The 24,357-nt window shown below is 38.5% G+C and overlaps 1 protein-coding gene and 1 long non-coding RNA gene across 3 annotated transcripts in view; both read right to left on the bottom strand.

Moving 5' to 3' along the window:
* DVL1 (dishevelled segment polarity protein 1) overlaps positions 1-24,357 on the bottom strand; it is a 95,434-nt gene that overhangs the window by 56,016 nt on the left and 15,061 nt on the right. For both annotated transcript variants that reach the window (XM_083876956.1, XM_083876957.1), the window contains exon 2: positions 985-1,054. In XM_083876956.1, the coding sequence (XP_083733082.1) occupies positions 985-1,054 (70 nt within the window). The remainder of the gene's footprint in view (positions 1-984; positions 1,055-24,357) is intronic.
* Positions 11,693-12,296, bottom strand: LOC310918160. Its single transcript, XR_014591609.1, has 2 exons — positions 12,247-12,296; positions 11,693-11,970 (listed from the first exon to the last, which is right to left on the bottom strand). It is a non-coding gene; the product is annotated as an uncharacterized lncRNA (long non-coding RNA).

The following is a 24,357-nucleotide window of genomic DNA, read 5'->3' as shown; positions in this document are numbered from 1 at the left end:
ATGATTGTATAAGATTTTTATACTCAATTTATATATGATTGTATAGGATTTTTATACTTAATTTATATATTATTGTATATGATTTTATACTCAATTTATGTATGATTGTATATGGTTTTTATACTTAATTCATATATGACTGTATATTATTTTTATACTCAATTTACATATGATTGTATATTATTTTATACTTAATTTTTATATGATTGTATATGATTTTATACTCAATTTATATGACTGTATATGATTTTTATATTCAATTTATATATGATTTTATACTCAATTTATATATGATTGTATATTATTTTATACTTAATTTTTATATGATTGCATATGCTTTTTATACTCAATTTATATATGATTGTATATGATTTTTATACTCAAGTTTTATATGATTTTTATACTTAATTTATATATGATTGTATATAATTTTATACTTAATTTATATGATTGTATATCCTTTTATACTTAATTTTTATATGATTGTATATCATTTTATACTTAATTTATATATGATTGTATATGATTTTATATTTAATTTATACATTATTGTATATGATTTTTATACTCAAATTATTTTCCATGGCTATAAATGTTGATGCCTTTTTACTGAATATATACACAATGTCCATCCCTAAGATTTTAACCTCATTTAAACCTTCCAGGCACTACCAACAACACCAATACATTAAAATTGAAATATCATCACCAAAAGGCACCAGAAAATCGCATTTAGAATAAATTTGGAATAAATATATTTTGGAATAAATAGTTTTGGCTGTTTAGTGACAGCACCAAAGCTGTTTTTGTGTTAAAATCACTTTTTCAGCTCTGTACACTTTGCAGACTTCACTCTGATTTTTTAAAAAATATATTACTTAAAAAGAGGATAATTAAAATTTATACCTTTGTTTTCCTTTTGAGATAAAAAATCAGCATCAAGTATCAAATAACAGAGATTTGCACACACAAAATCCAACCTACCCAGGACACCACTCTTCCATTGAAGCAAGGGAGTTTTGCATTGTCATCTGAAATCTCTTCCTTCACCACCCTGGAAAATAACAACAAAAATACAAACATCAGGAAGAAAATCAGGAATTTGAATCAGATCAGAATGGACAGTGGTTTTATTGGATTTTCTAGGAAAAAATGCAATTTTTTTTTTTTTGGTTAAAATGTTGGTATCAGTAGGTGCTCTGTGTTTAAAAATATGTGACTGTGAGAATAGAGGAAATAAATCAAAATAAAGGGTAGAACAGCAATTTTCCAGACAATCAGCCCAAAGTGGGAGGCACCAAAGTAATTCCAATTATTTTCCCATATTTTGGAATCTCCCCAGAGCCTTTAAAGGTTTGATGGGGACTGAAATTCCCTCCTGTGTTGTGCAGTCTGTGTGTCAGAAATCACACATTTTGGGGGAAAAAAAACCAGATTTCTGGGCCCCAAATTCCCTGCAGAACATGGACAAATCCAGTTTTGACAACCCAAAGCCCAAAGTCTCATCAAACTCCATTAAAATGTGCAGATCCACAAGCACATTTTGCCTTTATTTGTGTTTTTGTCTTGTTGCCTTGGGAAGAAAAACCACAAGAACCACAAAGCAACTCACTGGCTACAAAACAGTGTCGTGTTTGAGGGGGGAGCTGGTTGAGAGAGCAAATGAACACATTTTTCTTTTAAAAAATTACAAATAAATAACTCCCTCACTAATGCCTGAATTCCCATATATTTTAAGGAACGAGCACCTTCTTTTATTTTATTGACATTTTTATTTTTGTTTGCATTGTTAATGGATGGCAGGGTGATATGAGACAATCTTCAGCCCCCTTTTTTTTTTTTTTTTTCTATTATTGGAAAGAAGAAAACATTGTAAAATATTCACTTAATTCCCAAAACATCCATCCTCCCTCCATCCTTTGGCAGCAGAAATCAGATCTTATGATTCCATTACTGGTTTTTAATCATTTATCCTCAGACTCCAAGGAGACAATGAAGAGAAAACTCCACTAAAAGATAACTCAGGGCTTTAAAAATAAATAAAACCACCTTTGACAATTCAGTGGAAGCTCCCAGACCTGTATTTCTGGAGCTGTAAAATCCAGGATTTCAACACTCCAGCCCTGATGAACTTTTGTGTTCCAGGGAATTCCTGCAGGGAACACTCACTCAGCAGAGCTCCAGCTGCTGCATCAGCAGGGAAAGAGGCTGCAAGAATTTTATCTGAGTGTTTGAAAGGGGCAGGGAAATGACACTCAGGGTGAGCCAGAGATCCCAGGTGAGAATTTATGCGCCCAGCAAAAATCATAGGCAGAATTTCTCCACCCAGCAAAAAAAAATACAGGTAGAATTTCTACACCAAACAAAAACCAGAATTTCTGCACCCAGGAAAAATCATAGGCAGAATTTCTCCACCCAGCAAGAACCATACGCAGAATTTCTGCACTTCCCAAAAACCATAGGCAGAATTTCTGCACCAGCAAACACCATAAGCAGAATTTCTGCAACCACCAAAAACCAAAGGCAAAATTTCTGCACCAGCAAGGATCGTACGCTGAATTTCTACACCCAGGAAAAATCATAGGCAGAATTTCTGCACCCAGCAAAAAAAAATATAGGTAGAATTTCTACACCCAACAAAAACCAGAAGCAGAATTTCTGCACCCAGCAAGAACCAGAGGTAGAATTTGTGCACCCAATAAAAATCATAGGCAGAATTTCTTCACCCAGCAAGAACCAGAAGCAGAATTTCTTGCACCCAGCGAGAACTGTACACAGAATTTCTGCACCTAGCAAAAAAACACAGGTAGAATTTCTGCACCCAGGAAAAATTGTACACAACATTTTCACACCCAGATAAAACCATAGGCAGAATTTCTGCACCCACCAAAAATTGTACACACAATTTCTGCACCCACCAAAAACTACAGGGAGAATTTCTGCACCCAGCAAAAAACACCGGTAGAATTTCTGCACCAGCAAGAACCAAAGGCAGAATTTCTGCACTCAGAAAAAAACAGAGGTAGAATTTGTGCACCCAATAAAAATCATAGGCAGAATTTCTGCACCCAGCAAGAACGAAAAGCAGAATTTCTGCACCCACCAAAAAACACAGGTAGAATTTCTGCACCCAGTAAAAACCAAAGGCAGAATTTCTGCACCCAGTAAAAACCAAAGGCAGAATTTCTGCACCCAGGAAAAACCAGAAGCAGAATTTCTGCACCCAGCGAGAACTGTACATAGAATTTCCTCACCCTCCAAAAACCAAAGGCAGAATTTCTGCACCCAGCAAGAACCAGAGGTAGAATTTCTGCACCAAGCAAGAATTGTACACAGAATTTCTGCACTCAGCAAAAATTGTACATAGAATTTCTGCACCCAGCAAAAACCAGAGGCACAATTTCTGCACCCAGCAAGAACTGTACACAGAACTTATGCACCCACCAAAAACTATACGCAAAATTTCTGCACCCTCCAAAAAACACAGGTAGAATTTCTGCACCCAGCGAGAACTGTACACAGAATTTCTGCACCCTCCAAAAACTACAGAGAGAACTTCTGCACCCAGCAAAAAACACAGGTAAAATTTCTGCACCAGCAAGAACCAAAGGCAGAATTTCTGCACTCAGATAAAACCAGAGGCAGAATTTCTGCACCCAGATAAAACCATAGACAGAATTTCTTGCACACAGCAAGAACCAAAAGCAGAATTTCTGCAACCACCAAAAACCAAAGGCAGAATTTCTGCACTCAGCAAAAAACACAAGTAGAATTTCTGCACCCAGCGAAAACCAGAAGCAGAATTTCTGCACCCAGCAAGAACCAGAGGTAGAACTTCTGCACCCAGCAAGAACTGTACACACAATTTATGCACCCACCAAAAACTACAGGGAGAATTTCTGCACCCAGCAAAAAACACAGGTAGAATTTCTGCACCCTCCAAAAACCAGAACCAGAATTTCTGCAACCACCAAGAACCATAGGCAGAATTTCTGCACCCAGCAAGAACCAGAGGCAGAATTTCTGCACCCACCAAAAACCAGAGGTAGAATTTGTGTACCAAATAAAAATCATAGGCAGAATTTCTTCACCCAGCAAGAACGAAAAGCAGAATTTCTGCACCCACCAAAAACCATAGGCAGAATTTCTGCACCCAGCAAAAAACACAGGTAGAATTTCTGCACCCAGTAAAAACCACAGGCAGAATTTCTGAACCCAATAAAAACCAAAGGCAGAATTTCTGCACCCAGCAAAAACCATAAGCAGAATTTCTGCACCCAGCGAGAACCAGAGGCAGAATTTCTGCACCAAGCAAGAACTGTACACAGAATTTCTGCACTCAGCAAAAACTGTACACAGAATTTCTGCACCCACCAAAAAACACAGGTAGAATTTCTGCACCCAGAAAAAACTGTACACAGAATTTCTGCACCTTCCGAAAACCACAGGCAGAATTTCGGCACCCTCCAAAAAAACACAGGTAGAATTTCTGCACCCTCCAAAAACCAGAACCAGAATTTCTGCAACCACCAAGAACCATAGGCAGAATTTCTGCATCCAGCAAGAACCAGAGGCAGAATTTCTTCACCCAGCAAGAATGAAAAGCAGAATTTCTGCACCCACCAAAAACCACAGGCAGAATTTCTGCACCCAATAAAAACCAAAAGCAGAATTTCTGCACCCACCAAAAAACACAGGTAGAATTTCTGCACCCAGTAAAAACCAAAGGCAGAATTTCTGCACCCAGGAAAAACCAGAAGCAGAATTTCTGCACCCAGCAAGAACTGTACATAGAATTTCCTCACCCTCCAAAAACCAAAGGCAGAATTTCTGCACCCAGCAAGAACCAGAGGTAGAATTTCTGCACCAAGCAAGAATTGTACACAGAATTTCTGCACTCAGTAAAAATTGTACATAGAATTTCTGCACCCAGCAAAAACCAGAGGCACAATTTCTGCACCCAGCAAGAACTGTACACAGAACTTATGCACCCACCAAAAACTATACGCAAAATTTCTGCACCCTCCAAAAAACACAGGTAGAATTTCTGCACCCAGCGAGAACTGTACACAGAATTTCTGCACCCTCCAAAAACTACAGGGAGAACTTCTGCACCCAGCAAAAAACACAGGTAAAATTTCTGCACCAGCAAGAACCAAAGGCAGAATTTCTGCACTCAGATAAAACCAGAGGCAGAATTTCTGCACCCAGATAAAACCATAGACAGAATTTCTTGCACACAGCAAGAACCAAAAGCAGAATTTCTGCAACCACCAAAAACCAAAGGCAGAATTTCTGCACTCAGCAAAAAACACAAGTAGAATTTCTGCACCCAGCGAAAACCAGAAGCAGAATTTCTGCACCCAGCAAGAACCAGAGGTAGAACTTCTGCACCCAGCAAGAACTGTACACACAATTTATGCACCCACCAAAAACTACAGGGAGAATTTCTGCACCCAGCAAAAAACACAGGCAGAATTTCTTCACCAGCAAGAACCAAAGGCAGAACTTCTGCACTCACCAAAAACCATAGGCAGAACTTCTGCACCCAGTGAGAACTGTACACAGAACTTATGCACTCTCCAAAAACCATAGGAAAAATTTCGGCACCCTCCAAAAAACACAGGTAGAATTTCTGCACCCTCCAAAAACCAGAACCAGAATTTCTGCAACCACCAAGAACCATAGGCAGAATTTCTGCACCCAGCAAGAACCAGAGGCAGAATTTCTGCACCCACCAAAAACACAGGTAGAATTTCTGCACCCAGGAAAAACCAGAGGCAGAATTTCTGCACCCAGCAAGAACTGTACACACAATTTCTGCACCCACCAAAAACTACAGGGAGAATTTCTGCACCCAGCAAGAACCATAGGCAGAATTTCTGCACCTAGTAAAAAACACAGGTAGAATTTCTGCACCCTCCAAAAAACACAGGCAGAATTTCTGCACCCAACAAGAATTATACAGAGAATTTCTACACCCATCTTTAGGATTCAGACACCCAAACCTGCACTGAGGGTGAGATTGTCTGGGGGGTTGCCTGAACCTGAGCCAGGGAATTGTGCACTGACTGGTTCATCCTCCCTGGACTCCCCAGCACAAACCCAACCTTTGCTGCAGCTGAAGGGAACAACTTCCAGATCTGTTGCAACTTGAAACTACTAAATATAGCCCTGAGCTATGAGGCAAGAGAATGACAGGCTGGAATTCCCAGCTTGCTCTGGGGAGCCAGGAACATCAAAGAGCTCTGCTTTAAAAATCTTTATTTGTAGTAAAAAAGGTTTTCTTCCTTGTTATGAATGTGTATTATGTAGTTTGGCTTTTTGGAAATATTAGAATGGAATATTTTTGGAAATATTAGAATGAAATATTTTTGCAAATATTAGAATGAAATATTTTTGCGAATATTAGAATTCTAATATTTTGCAAATGTTACTGAAGAATTACTGGAAGTGTAATTTTACTGTGTTGTGTTTTGTTTAGAGAGTTTAGAAAAATGATGGATGTGTTTTCTGATTGTGACAGAGTGTAAATAGTAAAAATACTGGATTTTTTTTTTCTTTGTAATATCTAAACTGACCAAGCCAGAAGGTGTGGGGAGGGAAGGGTTGTCACCTTTTAACTCTGCATAAAAACTATTAACTTTTTGTTTTTTATCAAAATAAAAATAACCAAAAACCTCAAGAGAAAAATTTATAAGACCCATGTTACTAAACAGAGTAAAGCCATCCACAAATAAATTTATCAGATAAGGTGAAAATAAATTTATCAGATAAGGTGATTGAGGATACTTGAAACAGATAAAAATTCAAAAATAATGTTTTAATATCTATTAAATAGGTAAACCAGCAATTCTTAAAACACAGTAATTAAAAGAAAAGTGTGTGCTGCAACTTTTGCCTGTCTCCTAACTGTCTATTTTTAATTTTTATTAAATTTATAAATTTTTCTAAGAGAGCAGAACTCATTTTTCACATCCTCTTTGGGATTTCCATCCCCAGCGAGGAGAGAGAAGGCAAAAATGAGGGATTGGGGTGGGTGCAGCCACTTGCTCCAGTTTGAGGTGAATTTTGGAAGGAGGAGATGCTGTTTGTGGGGGTTTGGAAGGGAGGAACACACAAAATATTTGGAATTTATACACAGCAGCTGGAGATCGGGGTGGAGATCCGAGTTCACAACCTGGACTCGACCCAAAACAGCATGGAGGAAAAAAAAAAGGTGAAGAATATTCCAACCCAGAATAGCACAACAAGGAAATAAAGGTGATTTCTCCTAGAAACTTCTTCCTGAAGTGAAGAATATTCCAACCCAAAACAGTGTAACAAGGAAAAAAAGGTGATTTCTCCCAGAAATCTCTTCAGGATATTAAGAATATTCCAACCCAAGTCAACATAATAAGGAAATAAAGGTGATTTCTCCTAGAAAGCTCTTCTGATGTTAAGAATATTCCAACCCAGAACAGCATAACAAGGGAAAAAAAGGTGATTTTTACCAGGAACTTCATCTTAATGTTAAGAATATTCCAACCCAAAATAGCATGGCAAGGAAATAAAGTGATTTCTTCCAGAAAACTCTTCTTGAGGTGAAGAATATTCCAACTCAGAACAGCATAACAAGGAAAAAAAGGTGATTTCTCCCAGAAATCTCTTCAGGACATTAAGAATATTCCGATCCAAGCCAGTATAACAAGGAAATAAAGATGATTTCTTCCAGAAACTTCTTTCTAATGTTAAGAATATTCCAACCCAAAATAGCATAACAAGGGGAAAAAGGTGATTTCTCTCAGAAATACCTTCGGGACATTAAGAATATTCCAACCCAAGCCAGTATAACAAGGAAATAAAGGTGATTTCTTCCAGAAACTTCTTCCTGAGGTGAAGAATATTCTAACCCAGAACAGCATAACAAGGGAAGGGAAAAAAAGGTGATTTCTCTCAGAAATGTATTCCTAATGTTAAGAATATTCCAACCCCGAACAGCATAACAAGGAAAAAAAGGTGATTTCTCTCAGAAATCTCAGAGATCTCTTCCTGAACTGAAGAATATTTCCATCTAAGCCAGCATAATATGAAAAAAAGATGATTTCTCTCAGAAATCTCTTTAGAACGTTAAGAATATTCCAATCCAAGCCAGCGTAACAAGGGAAAAAAAGGTGATTTTTCCCAGAAACTTCTTCCTAATGTTAAGAATATTCCAACCCAAAATAGCATGGCAAGGAAAAAAAACTGATTTCTCCTAGAAAACTTCCTGAGGTGAAGAATATTCCAACCCAGAACAGCACAGCAAGGAAAAAAGGTGGTTTCTTCCAGAAATACCTTCAGGACATTAAGAATATTCCAATCCAAGCCAGCGTAACAAGGGAAAAAAAGGTGATTTTCCCTAGAAACCTCTTCCTGAGGTGAAGAATATTCCAACCCCAAACAACATAACGAGGGAAAAAAAAGGGGGGGGGAAAAAGGGCGGGAAAAAAAAGGGCGGGAAAAAAGAAAAAAAGGGGAAAAGGGGGAAAAAGGGGAAAAAAGGAAAAAAAAGGGAAAAAAGGAAGGGAAAAGGGAAAAAAAAGGGGGGAAAAAGAGGAAAAAAGGGGGAAAGGGGGAAAAAGGGGGAAAAAGGGGGGAAAAGGGGGAAAAAAGGGGGAAAAAGAGGAAAAAAGGGGGAAAAAGGGGAAAAAAGGGGGAAAAGGGGGGAAAAAGGGGAAAAAAGGGGGGAAAAAAGGGGGGAAAAAGGGGGAAAAAAGGGGGGAAAAGGGGGAAAAAAGGGGGAAAAAAGGGGGGGAAAGGGGAAAAAAGGGGGGAAAAGGGGAAAAAAGGGGGAAAAAAGGGGGAAAAAAGGGGAAAAAAGAAAAAAAAAAGGAAAAAAAAAGGAAAGAAAAAGGAAAAAAAAAAAAAAAGGAAGTGTGGGGAAGGGGAGGAGGGAAGGGCTCCACATCCTCTGCTTTATTCGACTTGGAGGAGATTTAAGCACTAATTACTAAATGAAACAATCACTGCTGGGAGCAGCCCCTCCTTCCTCTGCCTTCCTGGAATTGTGTGCGGCTCCTCTGCCTTTCCCCACCAGGCTCTGCTGAGCACAAATAAAACAATGTGTTTGTGCCTTTCCCAAAGCTCTCCCTGCTCACCCCTCACCTGTTTGTGGGGCAGCTTTATCCTCACATCATCCTCGAGGTTTGTCTTCTTCCAGAAAGGATTTTAGCCAGAAAAAAAAAAGGATTTTTGAGGCTCAGCATCCCTCTTGTATCCCCCTGTCTCAGAATATCCAGTGATTCCACATTTACCTGATTGCAGGTGAACCTCAAAAACCTCTACTGGCTCTGATTGACAAGCATTGGGATGATTAATGTTTATTAAATCTGAATTTGATGGTGTTGCATTCTGGTTGCATCATGCATTGCCTGGCAGAGGCTGCAGGCTCCACAGTTAGCTGGGTGTTTTTTTATTTTGCTCAGAATAATAAAAAAAAATGAGGTTTAAAGAGGGAATTCTGCTTTTCCTTCCAACACCACAGAGGTGGGAAATGCAGGGTTGAGATGGATTTATCCCACAACACAAACAGACCTTAATGTCCTTCAGCACCAGATTAATCCCACCTTATCACTGGGATCACAATCAAATCTATTCTTAATTGTCCTTTACTGATGGGAAAAGAGGGGAGAAGCTTCATTCATTAGGGACTCACTTGGAGATCCTTAGGAATTAAAACCCTTGGTGTTAAATGGAGCTTTGGTTATTCCTGTCACCTCAAAGGCAGGTAAGGGATGATTTAGATTTTAGTTTTCATTCACAGAATTAGGTTGGTTGGAAGATAAATCCAGGGTTTCCCCTTCACCACAGATATGGGAAATGCAGGGTTGAGATGGATTTATCCCACAACACAAACAGAGCATCTTCATGTCCTTCAGCACCAGAATAATCCCACTTTATCACTGGGATCACAATCAAATCTCTTCTTAATTGTCCTTTACTGATGGGGAAAGGGGGAAGAAGCTTCATTCATTTGGGACTTGCTTGGAGATCCTTAGGAATTAAAACTCTTGGTGCTAAATGGAGCTTTGGTTATTCCTGTCACCTCAAAGGCAGGTAAGAGATGATTTAGATTTTAGTTTTCATTCTTAGACTCAGGTTGGTTGGAAGATAAATCCAGGGTTTAGGTTTTCCCCTCCACCACAGATATGGGAAATGCAGGGTTGAGATGGATTTATCCCACAACACAAACAGAGCATCTTAATGTCCTTCAGCACCAGATTAATCCCACTTTATCACTGGGATCACAATCAAATCTCTTTTTAATTGTCCTTTACTGATGGGGAAAGGGGAGAGAAGCTTCATTCATTAGGGACTTGCTTGGAGATCCTTAGGAATTAAAACTCTTGGTGCTAAATGGAGCTTTGGTTATTCCTGTCACCTCCAAGGCAGGTAAGAGACTATTCAGATTTTAGTTTTCATTCTTAGACTCAGGTTGGTTGGAAGATAAATTTAGAGTTTAGGTTTTCCCTCCAACACCACAGATATGGGAAATGCAGAGTTGAGATGGATTTATCCCACAACACAAACAGAGCATCTTAATGTCCTTCCGCACCAGAATAATCCCACTTTATCACTGGGATCACAATCAAATCTATTCTTAATTGTCCTTTACTGATGGGAAAAGAGGGGAGAAGCTTCATTCATTTGGGACTCACTTGGAGATCCTTAGGAATTAAAACTCTTTGTGCTAAATGGAGCTTTGGTTATTCCTGTCACCTCAAAGGCAGGTAAGAGATGATTCAGATTTTAGTTTTCATTCACAGAATTAGGTTGGTTGGAAGATAAATCCTGTTTTCCCCTCCACCACAGATGTGGGAAATGCAGGGTTGAGATGGATTTATCCCACAACACAAACAGAGCATCTTAATGTCCAGATTAATCCCACTTTATCACTGGGATCACAATCAAATCTCTTCTTAATTGTCCTTTACTGATGGGAAAAGGGAGGAAAAGCTTCATTCATGAGGAACTTGCTTGGAGATCCTTAGGAATTTAAACTCTTGGTGTTAAATGGAGCTTTGGTTATTCCTGTCACCTCAAAGGCAGGTAAGAGATGATTCAGATTTTAGTTTTCATTCACAGAATTGGGTTGGTTGGAAGATAAATCCAGGGTTTAGGTTGCTCAGGGCCATGTCCAAGGATGAATATTCCACATGGATAATTTGGTTTCACTTTATAAAGCAGCAACTTTCCCAAAAAAAAAAGCTGTTTCAATTGGCAAAACCCTAAGTAATCACATAACAGCAATTACTCAACTGGTATGGAAGGCTGCAGCTCTAAAAATAGTCTGGCTGAAGCTGATGAACACTTCAGGGGTGAATCTTTAATAAAGAATTCAAATTTCAGGGGTTTTACAGCACACAGAGCCTTCAGCCACCTCCCCAGTGCAGGGAAAGGAAGGAAAAATCAAACCACAATCTGAATTTACAGGGATAAACGCTGGAATATAACGGGAAAATAACTGGAAATAAGAAAGAGGGGAGGAGAGAAATCCCTTTGATGAGCAGAGAAAACACCAGGAGCTGTGCAGGATGTGCAGGAAAGCCTCAGATCTCTCCTGCACCCTGCAGAGCTGCAGGCAGGGATTGTGTGACACCAATCCCTCTCCTCCTTCTCCAGCCTCATGCCAATCACTCCTCAAAACCCCACAACAGAACCAGAATTCTCCTTTTTGGTGTTTTGGTTTTTTTTTGTTTTTTTTTTTTTTTTTTTTTAGGTTGTTATTCCTGAACAAGGCTTGTCACATAAACCTGTCAAAATTGGCAAGGAACAGGCTGCCCACGACTGTGACACAAATGACACACCCAGATATGTGTCAGTGACAGAACTGTGGAGCAAAAAAAAAACCATTCAAACCCCTCTTCAAGCAAAGAGATGCAGCTTCAATGAAAACAAGCTCCTTCTTAGAGTTTTTAGAGGAATTGTAGTCAGTGCTGGGGAAGTCACCTCTTCTCACAATCAAAAATCCACTTTTTTATCCATTGATGGAATGGCTCCTGCTCTATCTCATGTTCTTCTTAACCCTTTTAAAAATCTAAACCCTCACTCTCAGTGATTCCTCAACAATGAACAGTTAATTCATTAATCCATGTATTTATTCCTCTTCTGCCACATCTGAACACTCGTGCCCACAGGATTTTGCCTCTGCCCTGGTTTTTCCACTCCACCTTTATTCCTGCAGGCACAATCCAAACTGGCTGTAGTCAGTGCTGGGGAAGTCACCTCTTCTCACACATCAAAAATCCACTTTTAATTCATTGATGGAATGGCTGGTGCTCTATCTCACGTTCTTCTTAACCCTTTTAAAAATCTAAACCTCCACTCTCAGTGATTCCTCCTGCATTGAACAGTTAATTCATTAATCCATGTATTTATCCCTCTTCTGCCACATCTGAACACTCGTGCCCACAGGATTTTGCCTCTGCCCTGGTTTTTCCACTCCACCTTTATTCCTGCAGGCACAACCCAAACTGGCTGTAGTCAGTGCTGGGGAAGTCACCTCTTCTCACACACCAAAAATCCACTTTTTATCCACTGATGCTCCTGCTCTGTCTCATGTTCTTCCTAACCTTTTTAAAAATCTAAACCCTCATTTGCAGTGATTCCCCCTGCATTGAACAGTTAATTCATTAATCCATGTATTTATTCCTCTTCTGCCACATCTGAACACTCGTGCCCACAGGATTTTGCCTCTGCCCTGGTTTTTCCACTCCACCTTTATTCCTGCAGGCACAACCCAAACTGGCTGTAGTCAGTGCTGGGGAAGTCACCTCTTCTCACACACCAAAAATCCACTTTTTATCCACTGATGCTCCTGCTCTGTCTCATGTTCTTCCTAACCTTTTTAAAAATCTAAACCCTCATTTGCAGTGATTCCCCCTGCATTGAACAGTTAATTCATTAATCCATGTATTTATTCCTCTTCTGCCACATCTGAACACTCGTGCCCACAGGATTTTGCCTCTGCCCTGGTTTTTCCACTCCACCTTTATTCCTGCAGGCACAATCCAAACTGGCTGCAGTCAGTGCTGGGGAAGTCACCTCTTCTCACACATCAAAAATCCACTTTTTATTCATTGATGGAATGGCTCCTGCTCTATCTCACGTTCTTCTTAACCCTTTTAAAAATCTAAACCTCCACTCTCAGTGATTCCTCCTGCATTGAACAGTTAATTCATTAATCCATGTATTTATCCCTCTGCCACATCTGAACACTCGTGCCCACAGGATTTTGCTTCTGCCCTGGTTTTTCCACTCCACCTTTATTCCTGCAGGCACAACCCTGCACTTTGTCATGCCAGGGAGGGATAATCCATCATCTTCCAGGAGAACTGGAGAGCTTTTGGCACTTTGGTTCCTGGCAGCAGACACTGAGCTAAAGCTCATGAATGATGCAAGAATTATTATTGTGTTCCCTGGGAGAGAATCAGCCCAAACCTGCACTGATTTCAAACATCAAATTTCCCTTTTTGTGGCTATTTGAGGACAAATCAGTTTGTTCAGGGCTCTGCTCTGGCATTGTGGTGCTGTCTGAGCTGGCACATTGCACTGAGAGAAAAACTGCAGAACCTCCAGGATGAAAAATTCCTTGGAATGTTTAAGAGAAGCATTTGGAGCAGCAGAAAGCACCTCCTTACTTGGTGAGGGAAGCCAAGAGTTCTGCTTAGGGAACAGGAGCTCAAAATGAATGATGAGAGTGAGCTGAGAGGCAGAGATTCCTTGTGTGACTGTGAAAAGGGAATTTTGATGTTCAGCCATCCCATTTTTCCCTCTGTATCACACCCCAAGCCCTCAGCACTGTCACAGTGACTCTTTCCAAAAGTGTTCTCAACCAACTGGTGCTTGGGCTGCCAGCCCAGCTCTGCCTCATCCCTCCAAATTAGAAATTTCTGCCCCATTCCCTCCAAAGGGGCTCCAAACACGCTGCACTTTGCAGGAAAACGGATTCCAAAAATATTTATGATTGGCTGTCCGAGAGCAGTGGCATGCAGGGGATTATGATTTGTTTCTCTGTTCTTTAATGAATAATATTTCTCAAGAGCTGTGCTGTGCTCAAGGTGTGAAAATCCCACTAAAATACAAATTTAAATGGAGATCTATAGAAATGAGTCTGATTGCAGCACTGATAGACACAACTGTGGTGTTGTTATATCCCAGCCAACCTAGAAAAAAAAAATATTCTTAATTATGTGCAGAGAAGCCAAAGAAATGGGTGATTTTTAGAGTCCTAAGACTTTACAATTTCTTTTCCTCAATTTCCTCTAGAAAGGGTTTGAAATAGAACTGGGCAAAACGAGCAAAAGCGTTTCAGCCACATTCAGAGTCTCCTGTCTTTTCTCTCAGTTCCCTCTTCTCCCTGTTATTATTCAGTAAATTATTTATGTGCCTTTATTTCAATCTCACAGGTGTTAATGAATCTCTTCCTGCAGCTGTCCCAAGGGCCAGACACTTCTCTGCCCTAAAAAAAAAAGGAGTCACAGTACAAAGGGCCAGGTCAGCACAATCCTGACCTGAACCCAGATTTCCAAAACAATAAATATTAACGAACCCCTAGAAAATTAAGCAGTTCTTGGAAACAGCTTAGGGAAAAAAATAAAATAAAAATAATAAGAAAAAATACTGTAAAAGAAAGAATGGCTCATTTCAAACAGTTTAGCTTTCCCCAGGGTGCAATTATCCTAAAAAAAATTGAAAATAACTCTCAGGGCTGGGGTGGGAATCCAAGGCTCTGCAGGTCTTGACCTTGCAGGGAGAGCTGCTCCTTGTGGGCTCTGAGCTCCAAAAAAACACCAAAAAAAATTCCAAAATTATTTCCCCCAAGGCAGTTTGGGAGCTGGGAATGGAAAGGGAAAGCTCAGGATGTTTTTTAGAGGCATTAAAAGCCAACAGGAGATGCTGCACAATTTCTGAGTGTATCGGTTATTCCATCCACCAAATATTCCCAATAAAATCAGTATTTTTGTGCAACGATTGTGACAACAGAGCCTCCATCAGCACAGACATTAACAGGACATTTTTAGATGTTTTTCTAATCTTTGTAAAGTTATTAAGAGCTCCATGAATTCCCAAGATGTCAAGGGAATAATTTGAATTTACCAACCCTCAGCCAGTGTGGATATCTCAGCCTGAGCCTGGAATTCATCTGCTCAACATCCAAACGTTTCAAGGTGCTAAACCCAAAACTTTTATTATTTTATTTTAAAAATAATTTTATTTTTAAATAATTGTGTTTTCATCTATAAAAATGCTCTCTGACTATTTAATGTCCAGGGTAACAAAAAGCCCACAGAAATAGCCAGGTGGTCACTTGAGAAAATGAATTTTTGTATTAATTTTGCAAAAATTTACTGTCCACCTTCACATCAGGCATGGTAAGGAGACAGGTGCTGATCCTGCTGATGGAAAAGGAAGGAGAAAAAGAGGATTTTCCTGTAAAATTGCGGAGAAAAGGTTCAACAGCAAACTGAAAATGATGACTCTGGCTGGAGCTGTTCTGCAGAACAATAAACTGCAGGGAGGAGTCAAAGAATATAAATTATTCCATCAATTCAGTGCTCCCAGAATGGAACGAAGCACCTTTCTGGTGAAAATCACTCACTGAGGGCCAGCAGGAGGAGCTGCCTTTAAAAAATGTCTTTATTCTTCACTTTTTGGTCGGAACGACTTTAAAGAATCAAGTTCAGCCTTAAAAAATTGAATCTTTTTTCCCAATCGACTAAAAGTGAGTTTATTTCCACCACTGGGTTGGGAGAACTTCCAGACCTGTCACTGCAACTGTTCAATTCCTCATTCCAAATGTTCAATTTTCAATAACTCGGTGCCAAACCAAGAAATGTTCAACACGCTTGAGATCAGGCAAGAGAAAATCAGTTTGAGGCTCCTTTTTTTTTTTTTTTTTTTCTCATTAGAATAATAAAGGTGAGTCAAAAAAACCAGCCACAAGTGTGTTAATCGATACCTCAGAGGAAGATTATTTACAGAATTATTCTTTATAATTTAAGGTAATTGGTGACAAAGAGGTGAACATCAGGAATAATCATATTATTCAACAGTGCTCATGATACTTGGGAGAGAAAAGTGGTTGTTCATAAATTTATTTATATATATATTTATATTTATATATAAAATATGAAAATATAACATATAAATATATATAATATAAATATATATAATGTATAAATATGTAAATATATATAACTATATTATATATAATATAAATAGAATAAATAACTAAAATTATAGTATAAATATATAAATATATACAATAAAATAGATTTATTATAGAAATATAAATATATTTATTTATTATAGAAATATAAATATATTATATAAATTTATTATATTTATTTAGGTCTCCATGCAGGAAACCTCCAACACTTCTTAAAGATATTCTTTCTTTTCTTTCTTTTCTTTCTTTCTTTCTTTCTTTCTTTCTTTCTTTCTTTCTTTCTTTCTTTCTTTCTTTCTTTTTCTTTCTTTCTCTCTTTCTCTCTTTCTCTCTTTCTTTCTCTCTTTCTTTTCTTTTCTTTTCTTTTCTTTTCTTTTCTTTTCTTTTCTTTTCTTTTCTTTTCTTTTCTTTTCTTTTCTTTTCTTTTCTTTTCTCTTTTCTTTTCTTTTCTTTTCTTTTCTTTTCTTTTCTTTTCTTTTCTTTTCTTTTCTTTTCTTTTCTTTTCTTTTCTTTTCTTTTCTTTTCTTTTCTTTTCTTTCTGTCTTCCCCCGAGGTTATTTGTCCAGACATATTTTAATTAAATGGCACTCCACTGAGTGAACCTGTTGTATTTTGTGGGGACCCCCAAACCACCAAAAATTCACCTCAACACCTTCATTAAATCATTAATTACTCTGGGAAATGGAATTACAGTAGTAAGACAACCTGAATTTGCTTTTTGCTCAAATCCAGGAGTGAAAAGATGGGGGAAAAGCAGAGGTTGGATATCAAATCTTGCCATGAATAAATAACATTTCCATCTCTTCTCTTATTTTTCTCTTGGTGCTGGAAGAGCTGAAGGCTCAAGGAGATTTTTCCCTAAAACCCAGAAATTCTCCGCATTCCACCTCCTTCTCCCTAAACATTTTCTCATTGCAAAAAAAGCCTCCAAAATCTGGTGTAATTTATATTTAACACACATTTATACCCAAATTCTGGGTCTTACAGTCTCAAACCCTCATCCCTCTGAGAACTGGGACCCCCAAACCACCAAAATTTCACCTCAACACCTTCATTAAATCATTAATTACTCTGGGAAATGGAATTCTGGTGCAAAGGCAATTTAAATTTGCTTTTTGCTCAAATCCAGGAGTGAAAAGATGGGGGAAAAGCAGAGGTTGGATATCAAAGCTTGCCATGAATAAATAACATTTCCATCTCTTATTTTTCTCTTGGTGCTGGAAGAGCTGAAGGCTCAAGGAGATTTTTCCCTAAAAACCAGGAATTCTCCACATTCCACCTCCCTCTCCCTAAACATTTTCTCATTGCAAAAAAAGCCTCCAAAATCTGGTGTAATTTATATTTAACACACATTTATACCCAAATTCTGGGTCTTACAGTCTCAAACCCTCATCCCTCTGAGAACTGGGACCCCCAAACCACCAAAATTTCACCTCAACACCTTCATTAAATCATTAATTACTCTGGGAAATGGAATTCTGGTGCAAAGGCAATTTGAATTTGCTTTTTGCTCAAATCCAGGAGTGAAAAGATGGGGAAAAGCAGAGGTTGGATATCAAAGCTTTTCATGCATAAACAGGATGGAGATGGAAATCTTTTCTCTTGGTGCTGGAAGAGCTGAAGGCTAAAGGAGATCTGAGCATCCCCCCCTTAAACACAGAAATTCTCCACGTTCCCTTTCCCTGCTCAGTTTTGTACAAGTGAAATTCAGAATTCCCAAAATTTCCTGTGAGTCTCAAAGGCAGCCCAGGAGGCTCAGAACTCTCATCATGTCCCAGCTGTTCCACACATGGCCAGGACAGGTTTTTTGTGGCCAAAACCCTCTAAAATGCAGCTCACAAAATAAAGTTGTGGTGGCTGCCCCTTGGAAATTTGTTTGTTTTTTTTTTTTCCACAAGGAACCTCAGCTGGGACAGCAACGCTGCAGGACACTCCTGGCACCATAAAAAACTGAGTTCAGACCTCTTTGCCTTCAGCCCAGGGAATAAATTCCACCCACATTGTGACTCCAAAGTGTAACTGGACCTACGAGTTTGTTCAGGCATTAAAAGAGACATTCCCAGCTTGGCACAAAATCCCAAAATATTATTCAGATATGAATAAATGAAGGAACGGGGAGTCCCTCTGGGATTTGTGGAATTTCTGGGAATTTCTCTTGAAGGATTTGCACCACATTGAGTGGAAAATCTGTGTTTTCACCACGGGAAAGGTTTGCCAGCAGAGAAATTAAACAAATCTTTGGTTATAAATTCAATCCCCCAGCCTCAGGTTGATGTTTGGCCATGGATTTGTTATTCCAAACTAAACTACAACTACATTTTCAAACAATATTTACTATTTCGCTCAGAAAAGCAGCAGTTGGAGCACAGATTTTATAAATAAACGTGAATAAGCCAACCTCCCTCATTTCAGGAGTGATCCCTTTAAAATAATGGAAAAGCAGAGATGTTATTTCATTTATTATTGTGCCCCTGAAGAACTGTGAACACAAAAGAAAATTGCAGTGCTCAAGGATTTACTCAGGTAACTCTGAGTTCTTTAGAATTTGTCTTCTTGTTCAGTGCATCCTCACAGGATCCAGCAGGAATTCTGTATTCCAGCTTTTCCCACCAATTCCTTGTCCCTCATCCCAAAAAAACACATTTGCCAACAGAGAAATAAAAGGAAATAAAAATTATAGAGGTCTAAAACCCTTTCTTAAAGGGAAATAAAAATTATAGAGGTCTAAAACCCTTTTTTAAAGGGAAATAAAAATTATAGAGGTATAAAAACCCTTTCTTAAAGGAAAATAAAAATTATAGAGGTCTAAAACCCTTTTTTAAAGGGAAATAAAAATTATAGAGGTCTAAACCCCTTTTTTAAAGGGAAATAAAAATTATAGAGGTATAAAAACCCTTTCTTAAAGGAAAATAAAAATTATTTAGATCTAAAACCCTTTCTTAAAGGAAAATAAAAATTATACAGGTCTAAAACCCTTTTTTAAAGGAAAATAAAAAATATATAGGTCTAAAATCCCTTCTTAAAGGGAAATAAAAATTATATATAGGTCTAAAATCTCAAATTCTTCAGCTAAAAATTTCAAAACTGCCACAAAAGCACCAAGAAATGGTGCTGATCCAAATATTCCTCATGGAAACATCATCCAGGATCTGGAGAAATCCACATTCTGGGAGGGGCCCCATGGAAATCTTCCCCTGCCCAGCTCTGCCTGTTCCATTTCCCACCTCCCACTCTTTATTTAAAAACTCATTTCAGCAACCTGAGAGCAACAGCTCAGATAAAAAGGGGCTGGGATTTTATGAGAGAGAGAGAGATGAACCTTTTTCCATATGCAAAAGGGAGAGTAAAAAATGCAAAAAATTTTCATTCCAAACCTGCACCGGCCCAACTGCTTTTGACTTCTAAATGAATATTTCATGGAATCCCATAAGGGTTGGGGTTGGAAAGGATTTGGAAACTCATCCAGTTCCTTTCCTGGGGCTGTCCCAGGGTGTTCCAACCCAACTTTGGACATTTCCAGGGGTCCAGGGGTAACTTCTCTGGGAAATCCAGGAATTCCAGAGCCTCCCAAACCTCCCAGGAAAAAAAAATCCCATTTAAAAATCCCATTAAAAAGTCCCATCTGGACGTGCCCTGTCACTTGGTGTTCTCATAAAATTTACTAATTGTAGCTTTAAATACAAAATTCAAAGTATAAATTCAATTTAAGGAATTTTGGCTTTCAATTTTCCAGTCTCTTAATATGAAAGCAAGTAGGGAAACATGAGGCTCATTTCTTATTTTTAATGAATATATTCACCCCAAGAAGGCTGAGCTTGGAATTGGGAATTTCAATTTTTATTTTTTTTCTTTCCTTGTTTTATTTTTATTCAGGTTCAATATGAATTCTGCAGAGTAAGGACTGTTTTCTTACTAGGAGCTTATAAAACACGACACCCACCTCCACTGAGCAAAACTATTGTATTTATTTCTGATTTTTTTTTATTTTTATCAGTTTGAACAGCAAATGCCACCAGCAGCAGGGCAAAGGCACCCCCACAAAATTCCCTGTCAAAGAGATGCCTCTTAAATCTTAGTTTGTTCCCTCCAACATCCCAAATTCCTATTTTTTTTTTTATTATTAGTCACCCAAGTGAAGTCAGCTTGGCACAGGGGACTGCAAAGGATAATTCCCAATTTTATCTGCAATGAGGGAGGGCTGGGGGAGGACCAGCAAAAACAAAAATAAACAGATGACAAATTTGCTTATTAGCCACACTGAATATTTAAAAAAAAAAATAAGAAAAAGGAGGGAGGAGGGATGAAAAGCAGGATGTGAAAGAAGCAGGAGCTGCAACAGCCTGGTAATGTCAAGCATGAAATGCAGCCCCTGCTGTGACAATTTGAAAGGCAGAAAAGGCAGAGGGTTTTTTATTTTTAATATTAACTGTTTGATTGCTCTGCTTCAGATGCATCCAGCTGATAGCACAGCACTCCCACATTCCCTCCAGGGGATTCTTCACCAGGCACAGACCTCAAACAACACAGAAATTCAGTTTGCATTGAAAAGCTGAGGGGACAATCAGGATTTCTCTTCACTCAGGACACACCTGTGACACTGTTGTGCACCACAACAACACAGACTCTGAGATTCAGGAGGCTGAAAATGACTCTTTTGTTTTTGGGATGTGTCTCCCTTTTATACCATTTCACACAGACCAATTGGATTGGTGACAAGGAGACAAACCTCTAAAATCACATTGGTCAGAGCAGAGGGACAGCAAGAACAAGTTCCTCCTGGGGAAAGGAATGGATAACAAAATTACAGTTACAAAAACATTTCTCCTGTTTACAGAAAATTCCCTGAGAAAGGAATTTCAGCAAATCAAAACACCTCAGGCATGGAACCAGGGCTGCACTGGCTTATACTTTTATACTATTTTATACTATTATATCCCTTTTATACTATTTTACACTATTGTATCCCTTTTATACCATTTCACACAGACCAATTGGATTGGTGACAAGGAGACAAACCTCTAAAATCACATTGGTCAGAGCAAAGGGACATCAAGAAGTCCCTCCTAGGAAAAAGAGTGAAAACATACTTACAGTCACAAAAACATTTCTCCTGTTTACAGAAAATTCCCTGGGAAAGGAATTTCAGCAAATCAAAACACCTCAGGCACAAACCAGGGCTACACTGGTTTATACTTTTATACTATTTTACACTATTGTATCCCTTTTATACTATTTCACACAGGCCAATGTGATTGGTGACACAAAGACAAACCTCTTCACTCACATTGGTCAGAGCAGAGGGAGAGCAAGAAGTCCCTCCTAGGAAAAAGAGTGAAAACATAGTTACAGTCACGAAAACGTTTCTCCTGTTTACAGAAAATTCCCTGGGAAAGGCATTTCAGCAAACTAAAACACCTCAGGCACGGAACCAGGGCTACACTGGTTTATACTTTTATACTATTTTACACTATTGTCTCCCTTTTATACTATTTCACACAGGCCAATGTGATTGGTGACACAAATTCAAACCTTTTCACTCTCATTGCTCCAAGCAGAGGGACATCAAGAAGTCCCTCCTAGGAAAAGGAATGAATAACAAAATTACAGTTACAAAAACATTTCTCCTGTTTACAGAAAATTCCCTGAGGAAGGAATTTCAGCAAACCAAAACACACAGAACTAAGGCTACACCTGAGCTGTGCTGAAACCACCCAGCAGCAAAAAGCTCTTTCCCAAGGCTGCAGCTGAATTTCCCTTTTCCCCAACCCCTCTTTTCCTGGGTTGTAGCACAGGATGTACACAAAGCATTCTTATCACCATCTTCATGAACTGCTGAATCCAATTGTTGGGGCAGTGTTTTCCTAATCCCCCTTTCCTTTGGGCTCTTCTGCTCATGGCCCAGCAATGCCTTGGAATGACTCACAGGGAACTCCCTCCAGGAGTGATCTCTGTTTGATGGGGCACCAAGGACCCACTGCAGGACTGTCTGTGTTTAATGGGCCATCAAGGACAAACACAGGACTATCTGTTGGATGGGTCACAAAGGACTCATTTCATGACTATCTCTGTTTAATGGGCCATCAAAGACACATTTCATGACTATCTCTGTTTTTTGGGCCATCAAGGACCCAGTGCAGGGTTATCTCTCTTTAATGGGCCATCAAGGACCCACTGCAGGACTGTCTGTGTTTGATGGACCATCAAGGACCCATTTCATGACTGTCTCTGTCTAATGGGCCATCAAGGACTCATTTCACGACTCATCATCCCATTGTGAGATGCCCCACCCAGGGGGAGGAGCCAATGGGAGATGCCCCACCCAGGGGGAGGAGCCAATGGGAGATGCTCCCAATGCCCAGGGGGAGGAGCCAATGGGAGATGCCCCACCCAGGGGGAGGAGCCAATGGGAGATGCCCCACCCAGGGGGAGGAGCCAAGCATTCCCACCTGGAGAGAATCTGGGATTTGGGACAGGACAAGCAGCCCTGAGCCACTGGATTCCCAGAGGAGCAGAGCTCCCAGACCTTTCTGTGGGATCACTGCTTCAGGAAGAGCCCCTCACCTGGACTGCTCCCCCCACCCTGCTCAGGGTGTGTTCTGACTCTGGCAGTGCTCTTTTGTATTATTGCATTGATTTGATTTTATTTTCTTTTATTTTATTTTATTTCATTCCATTCCATTCCATTCCATTCCATTCCATTCCATTCTATTCTACTTTTTTCTTATTAAATTATATTTCTGACTTAGAGCCTCTCACTTATTTTCCTTTCAAACCACGACACCCTCCCAGCACTGGAGCCAGGGAGGATTTTTGAAATGTGAAATCAGGAACTGGTCGAGCGTGTCCTGCCCTTGCCCAACTCTGCAGTGACTCACAGTCCCCACCTGAAATCAGAAATTCAACCTCTCCCTGGAATTTAACAGAGATTCCTGAATATTCATGTTTTTTGCACCACTCCTACCCTGGCTGCTGTTTAGGTCAGGCATTTCTTTGCGTGTTCTTGTGTAAAAAGGAAAAAAAATGTAAAAATAAAGGGTAAAATTAATCAATAAAATCAATAAAATCAAAATAAATAAAACAAAATAAAAATATACAAAAATAAAATATAAAATCAATAAAATCAAAACCCAGAAATTCTCCACATTCCACCTCCTTCTCCCTAAACATTTTTCTTATTGCAAAAAAAAAAGCCTCTAAGATCTGGTGTAATTTATATTTAACATAGATTTATATCCAAATTTTGGGGTTTTACAGCTTGGGGCATCTCAAACTGTCCTCCCTTAAAAAATCTGGACAATTATATCGGTCAGAATAATCAGAATTAATTATTAATTATTATAAAGTTTGAGAACCTGTATAAGGATGTGATTAAATTCTTAGATGGATTTGATTCTGAGATTTAGATAAATAAAAAACATTGGATTAAATTAATTAAATTATGGTTTAAAAGCTCTTTGTGTCATCAAATTTTACAAACTCTTTGGACACCACGAGCCCATCCCCAACTGGCTCCAAAAAACACAAATATTTCTATTATTCTTTAAAAAAAACACCCCCAGCAGCAGCAAAATGAGCAGATTCCTGAATTTCAATCCCCTGGAAAGAACATCCTGAAAAGACAAAGTTCCTTGGGAGGTAAAAGGCTGGAAATTCTCTATTTTTTCTCTATTTTTCCCTATTTTCCTTATTTTTCTTTATTTTTCTCTATTTCCCCCTATTTTTCTTTATTTTTTCTTTATTTTTTCTTTATTTTTCTCTATTTTTCTCTATTTTTCCCTATTTTTCTTTATTTTTTCTTTATTTTTCTCTATTTTTTCTTTATTTTTCCCTATTTTTCTTTATTTATCTTTATTTTTCTCTATTTTTTCTTTATTTTTCCCTATTTTTCTTTATTTTTTCTTTATTTTTCTCTATTTTTCTTTATTTTTCCCTATTTTTCTCTATTTTTTCTTTATTTTTCTCTATTTTTTTCTTTATTTTTCCCTATTTTTCTTTATTTATCTTTATTTTTCTCTATTTTTTCTTTATTTTTCCCTATTTTTCTTTATTTATCTTTATTTTTCTCTATTTTTTCTTTATTTTTCCCTATTTTTCTCTATTTTTCTTTATTTTTCTCTCTTTTTTCTTTATTTTTCTCTATTTTTCTCTTTTTTCCCTATTTTTCT

This window comes from Zosterops lateralis (genome assembly GCF_965231275.1).
Source record: "Zosterops lateralis genome assembly, chromosome: 22".
Lineage (NCBI taxonomy): Eukaryota > Metazoa > Chordata > Aves > Passeriformes > Zosteropidae > Zosterops > Zosterops lateralis.
The sequence above is the reverse complement of the archived record's forward strand: the minus strand, read 5'-3'. Positions and strand labels throughout refer to the sequence as shown.